Below are 6,355 nucleotides of genomic sequence, written 5' to 3'. Positions count from 1 at the left end.
GGTGCAGGGTACGGGGTGCGGGTTGGCCTCCCTCGACCGTGGGACGGAGCTGGCCCCACCGCTCCGGCGCGGAAACGCCTTGTGACAGCCCGCGGGGCTCTGAGCCTGCACGACACTCCCAGCCGGCCCGGCAAGCTGGGGCTCGCTGCTCCGTGGGTGCCGGTAGCGGGGAGCAGCGGCCGGGGCGGATGTTTGTGTCCCCGTGTGCGGGGCTGTGAGGGCGTGGGAGAGGGCAAGCCGGCCGCGGGGGACTGTCCGCGTGCTCCGGTTGCACTGCAGCAGCCGGGGTTGTTGCCTGTGTGAACCCCCACGACCACACGTGCCGGCGCTCTGCACGGACTCCTGCTACAGCCGGCCGTGGGGGCTCCGGGTCCTGCCGATCCTGCTCCGTGCTGCTACCGGAGATGGACAGCCCAGGATAAGCGGGGTCCTGGCAGGCAGAGCCCCCTCACCCTGCAGGGCCGTTCCGTTCCTGGCTGCTGCCTGTGGCCGTGTGCCTGCAGTGACATCGGGGGTCAGCATCGGGACGCTGCTGGGGGCGGCTGCCCTGCCTGGCACTGCAGCTGTGGTGTGGGCGGCCCACAAGTGGTGAGGATCACTTTGCTCCCAGGAGGTGGCCAAATCCAGCTGCTGCTGCGAGCAGTGTCTGTCCTGTGCTGCCTCCTGGCTGGGGACGGCCGAGAGGGTGCGGTGGCTTTGGGTCAGGATGGTTCTGGCACAGGAACACTCCCTGGCTCCGTGTGCTGCGGTTCTTTGACGTGGCCGTGGCCTTGCCACATGCTCCTGGGACCGCCAGCCACAGCCTCGGTGGCACCAGCAGATGTGAGATCTGCTCAGTGGGGTGGGATGGATGGGAGCCATGGGAGGCAGCGGGACAGCCCAGCTCAGCCCCGTGCTGTGCCACACTGTGCCTGCACAAACCAGTTCTGGCCCAGCTCTGCCTCCTGCAGCTGGTGCTCGAGCAGGCGCTGCAGCCTGGGCTCAAAGCTACAGAGAGAACCTCGGTGTCCTGACCTGGATGCATCCTCACCAAAGGAGCGGGTGGGGGGTGCAGGCTGGCCGGTGTGCACCCAGCTGTGGCTCCTGTGTGGGGCGCTTGGTTGGCAGGGGGAGGAGCAGGCGAGCTGCTCCCCTTGAGTGGCGGGATGTGCCTCCAGCAGGTTTGTCTGGAAGAAGCAGGTCTTGTCCTAACAGGTCCCCTTGGCAGCCAGCACAGGCTTCTGAGCTCCTGGGCTGGGTGAGCTCTGTGGGGTGCAGGGGCCCCGCTGTCCTTTTGCGCTGTGTCCACTCTGAGTGGCATCACCCTGTGCCTGGGCATGGGACCCCTCGGGGGGATGCAGCCCCCCAAGTGCATCCCTGTTCCTCTCTACTACTGCAAGGTAGGCGATGGCTTAGGACAGGCACTGAGCCAAGCGCCCTGGATTGTGCCCAGACTGCCAGGGCTGGGGAAAGGCTGTGCCACACAGCCATGCCTTCTGGGGAGCCCAGAGAGCTTGCAGGCACGGCAGGGCTGGTGCCAGTGGGGGGCTGGATTGGGAGTGCTGTGTCCCTGTGGGGCCGTGACAGCATCACCACTGCACTCCTCGCAGTGACAGCAGGAAGCAGAGAGGAGCAGGGTCCTGGCCCAGCAGTACTGCTGGCACGGGGCACAGCTCATGGCAGCTGACACCGGGCAGGGCTTCGGGCAGGTCGGGGCTTCCCAGTGAGCTGTGGGTCAGGGGTGAGGGAGTTGGCAGCGTGAGTAAGCCCGACGTGTCCCGCTGACACAGCTGGGTGCTCTGATTCAGAGGGCTGCTGGCTGAGAGGAAGGGCTTCCGGGACTGGGCCACCCACACGGGACAGGCTCTGCCTGCCCTGGCTGGCAGCCACTGCACCAGCCTGGTGTGGGGAGCTGCTGGGGCACGGCCAGGGAGCTCTGCCCCCCGCTCTGTGGGAAGGGACCCCAGGGCTGGGCAGTGGGGCTGTGAGCCCCGGGCCGTCCCCAGGGCCAGGATGCCGTGGCAGTTCAGACTCTGCCCTCGGGTGTTGTTATGGCCATGCGTGGTTTGTGGCGGCTCCGAGGTGCGGCAGCCCGGCCCACACTGGCAGCCAAGGCTGGGAGATCGGGACCTTCTGCAGCATCTTCTGCTTCCTTCTGTGTTTCCCAGACGGTGCAGCGCCAACCTGCTGCTCATGGCCCCAGGTGCTGTGTGGTGCTGATCCCTCGCTGTCCCCCTGCAGACTCGGCTGAGCGTGTGGTGCAGCGCTTCGAGGTGCCCGGCGTCTCCAACTACACGGCGCTGCTGCTGAGCCCGGATGGCGGCACGCTGTACCTGGGTGCACGTGAGGTGCTCTTTGCTGTCAACACCAGCCACTTCCAGCACAGCGCGCTGGCCCGCAGGGTGAGCCCATGTGCATGCTGCCAACACCACGAGTCCATGGAGAGGGCTGGGGACACTGAGCCCAGCTCTGGAGTGGGGTCCTGGTGCATTCGGCAGCCGGTCAGGGCAATGCAGAGGGAGCTGCACCGTCTGCGCCGGCATCGGGTGCTCAGACCCAGTGCTGGGATCTGTCCGGAGTGGGGTCAAGCGGAGCCGCTGATATTGGGACCGTAGAGGGGTGCTGGGGGGCAGTTGGTCGTTGGGCTCTCAGTGACGTCCCCTCTCTGCAGCTGCCTTGGGGTGCGGATGAGGAGAAGAAGAGGCAGTGCGTGTTCAAGGGCAAGGACCCCCAGGTGAGCCCTGGTGCCTGGGATGTGCCGCCTGGGCCGGGCGGTGCCGGTGCCCGTGTGCAGGGTGGCTGAGCCGTGTCTCTCTCCCCTGCAGAGGGACTGTCACAACTACATCAAGATGCTGCTGCAGCTGAACAGCACCCACCTGTACACGTGTGGGACCTGTGCCTTCAGCCCCACCTGCGCCTACATTGTGAGCTGGGGAGAAGATGGGGTCCCCGGAGTGGGAGTGGGGGGCACTGTGGCCTGCCCCCGGCTCACAGCCCCGTTCCCTCACAGAACATGCAGCACTTCACCCTGGAGCGGGACGGGTTGGGAAGGGTGCTGCTGGAGGACGGGAAGGGACGTTGCCCCTTCGACCCCGAGTACCGCTCCACCGCCGTCATGGTCGGTAAGGCACGCACCTGCAGCTCCACTAGAACAGAGCGGGGCTGTGATCCCACAGGCAGCCCCCATGGGGAGTGGGGCTGCGGGGCTGGGCCGGGTCCCAGCACAGCATCCCTCTGGCAGATGGGGAGCTCTACGCTGGGACCGTCAGCAACTTCCAGGGCAACGAGCCCACCATCTACCGCAGCCAGGAGAGCCGCATTTCCCTGAAGACAGAGAACTCCCTCAGCTGGCTGCAGGGTAAGAGCCGGGGCGGTGGGCTGCGGGAGGCACTGGAATGGAGGTGAGTGATGCTGAGTGTGCTGTTCTCCCAGACCCGGTGTTCGTGGGCTCAGCCTTCCTGCAGGAGAGCCTGCCCGCCGGCAACCCTGACGGCGATGATGACAAGGTCTACTTTTTCTTCAGCGAGACCGGCAAGGAGTTTGACTACTTTGAGAACACCATTGTGTCGCGCATCGCACGTGTGTGCAAGGTGGGTGCAAGGCAGTGGGGACGGGGGGGGTGGAACGCACCCCTAGAGTGTGGGGAGGACATGGGACTGCCCTGTGTGTGTATCTCTGTCTGCTGGTTCCCAGACACTCTGGGAAGGAACTTGCAGGAGACCCCTCTAGGGCACTTCCAGCTCTGCAGTGCCATTCCTCACCAACTCCCCCTTGCTGGAGGGCACACAGACCTATCCTCCTCCTGCACCGCATTTCCCTTCTGCTGGGAATGCCGCTTTGCCTGCGCCGCCCCAAAACTGAGCTGCTCTGTGTGTGATCCTGGTGCAGCAGCATGAGTTGCAGAGCCCTCCACTGTTACCGACACGGGGGGCATCTCGGGGGCTCCCTCCTTGAGGCGGCTGCACTACCGTTGCCCGTGCCCTGACCCCCAGTGCCCATACAGGGGGACCAGGGTGGGGAGCGGGTCCTGCAGCGGCGGTGGACGACGTTTCTGAAGGCGCAGCTGCTCTGCTCGCACCCCGAGGACGGCTTCCCCTTCAACGTGCTGCAGGACGTCTTTGTGCTCACGCCCGGGGAGCAGCGCTGGAGGGAGACGCTCTTCTACGGGGTCTTCACATCGCAGTGGTGAGCGCAGGGCAGGACCGGCAGTGCCGCCTGGGGCAGTGCGGGGGGTCTTGGCCACACTCGGGTTCCCGAAGCCGCAGTGCTTGACCCTGCCGTGTGCTGCTCCCTGCCAGGAACAAGGGCGGCCTGGGCAGCTCGGCGGTGTGCGCCTTCCCCATGCACAGCGTGCAGAAGGCCTTTGGTGGGCTCTACAAGGAGGTGAACCGTGAGACTCAGCAGTGGTACACCGACACCAGCCCGGTACCAGAACCACGGCCAGGCACGGTGCGCACCTCGGGGTGCTCGTGTGGGAGCGGGACGGGGCGGCCTCATCCTGCCCGGCTCCTGGGAGCACAGCTACCCACAGCCCCGGCCAACCCCCGCTCTCTCCACAGTGCATCACCAGCCACACGCGGCACCTGAAGATCAACTCGTCCCTGCAGATGCCGGACCGCGTGCTGAACTTTGTCAAAGATCACTTCTTGATGGACAGCCCGGTGCGCAGCCAACCGCTGCTGCTGCAGAGCCGCCTGCGCTACCAGCAGATCGGGGTGCACCGCGTGCAGGGGCTGCGCGGCACCTACGATGTCCTCTTCCTGGGCACGGGTGGGTGCAGCCCAGGGGCCGGGCGGCATGGGGGGATGGGTGCTGTGTGCCCCCAGCCCTGCTCAGCACAGTCGCTGTGTTTGCAGACGATGGCCGCTTGCACAAGGCGGTGCGTGTGAACCACCGGGTGCACATCATCGAGGAGATCCGCCTCTTCCCCACTGGCCAGCCCATCCTGCAGTTGCTGCTGGACCATGAACAGGCAGGAGCCGAGCACAGGGGGGCTGGGGCGGGGGGGGGCGGTGTGGGATGTGAACCTACCGGTGGGTTGAGGGTTGTCTTCCCATCCTTGCCGGACCTGCACCGTGCTGGAAATCACAACTCCAAGCCCAGGGCAGGGGAGCCCACGAGGATTCAGGCACGTGGGGTCCGTTCCCACCGCAGGCGCTGGGGCGGTGTGACTGACACTGCTGTGCCTCCTCCCCGCAGGGCCTGGTCTATGCAGCCTCCTACACGGCGGTGGCTCAGGTGCCCTTCTCCAACTGCAGCCTGTACCGCAGCTGCGGTGAGTGTGTGCTGGCGCGGGACCCCTTCTGTGCCTGGAGCCACGGCGCCTGCCGCAGCACTACCCCGCACCCCCCGGCACATCCCCAGTAAGTGCTGCACCCACCAGTGCTCCGTCTTCCTCAGAGCTGCACTCCCCCTGCAGCCCCCAGACCCCTGACCCCCCTCTCTGCCTCAGGCTGTGGGCGCAGGACATCGAAGGTGCCGAGACGGAGCGGCTCTGCCAACCAACCAACGCGTCCCAGCCCCGGCCCCGCGTCCTCCTGCCTCCAGGTGCGATCCTGCTTGTCCCCTCTGGCGCCCGCAGCGCCGGGTCCCACAGCCTCGCTGACATCCCCGCTTCTCTCCCGCAGCCTCGGGCACCCCGTGCCAGCGGATCCAGCTGCCGCCCAATGCGGTGCAGCCGCTGCCGTGCCGGCTGCTCTCCAACCTGGCGTCGCGGCGCTGGCTGCACAACGGGACCCCCGTCAACGCCTCCTACCTGGTGCTGCCCGAGGGGGCCCTCATCCTGGTGGGCAGCCCGGAGCGTGCGGGCACATACGAGTGCTGGTCGCTGGAGGAGGGCTTCCGCAAGCTGATGGCCAGCTACTGCGTGGCTGTGCAGGAGCCCGGCAGGAGGGGCTTCACCGCGCCGGAGGCCGTCAGCACCTCGCGGAGCACTTCGGCCGTGGGCAGCATCGCGGCGCGGCTGGACGGCAAGACCTACTGGACCGAGTTCCTGGTGATGTGCGGGCTGTTCGCCGCCGCCGTGCTCGTGCTGATCCTCTTCCTCCTGCACCGTCACTGCGACGGCGTGAAGGCGCTGGTGGAGCCCGGGGACGCCAGCCGGCACCAGAAGACGCCCCGTAAGCCGGTGGAGAGCCTGCCCCTAAACGGCAGCAGCCTGCCCAGCGCGGCGCCCGAGCACAAGGGCTACCAGGCGCTGCAGGACAACTACATCGTCAGCACCCCCGTGCACGAGCCGCCGGGCACTACGCGTGCCTTTTCCGAGTCGGAGAAGCGGCCCCTCCACGTGCGGGACAGCTTTGTGGAGGTGTCCCCCGCCTGCCAAAGACCCCGCGTGCGCCTGGGCTCCGAGATCCAGGACTCGGTGGTGTGAGGG

General features: G+C 67.0%; 1 protein-coding gene across 1 annotated transcript; it reads left to right on the top strand.

The window, feature by feature from the left end:
* The first annotated feature begins 2,021 nt into the window (after positions 1 to 2,021).
* Positions 2,022 to 6,352, top strand: SEMA4B (semaphorin 4B). The gene is made up of 13 exons (XM_010717673.1): positions 2,022 to 2,381; positions 2,651 to 2,713; positions 2,805 to 2,903; positions 2,990 to 3,101; positions 3,221 to 3,337; positions 3,412 to 3,569; positions 3,983 to 4,164; positions 4,278 to 4,428; positions 4,539 to 4,749; positions 4,836 to 4,951; positions 5,179 to 5,342; positions 5,432 to 5,526; positions 5,607 to 6,352. The coding sequence occupies exons 1-13, from the start codon at positions 2,031 to 2,033 to the stop codon at positions 6,350 to 6,352; spliced, it is 2,565 nt and encodes an 854-aa protein (XP_010715975.1). The 5' UTR covers positions 2,022 to 2,030.
* The last annotated feature ends 3 nt before the right edge of the window (positions 6,353 to 6,355 follow it).

Source organism: Meleagris gallopavo, chromosome 12 (assembly GCF_000146605.3).
Source record: "Meleagris gallopavo isolate NT-WF06-2002-E0010 breed Aviagen turkey brand Nicholas breeding stock chromosome 12, Turkey_5.1, whole genome shotgun sequence".
In the NCBI taxonomy this organism is placed as follows: domain Eukaryota; kingdom Metazoa; phylum Chordata; class Aves; order Galliformes; family Phasianidae; genus Meleagris; species Meleagris gallopavo.
Note: the sequence above shows the minus strand (reverse complement) of the source record. Positions and strands in the feature narration are given on the sequence as shown.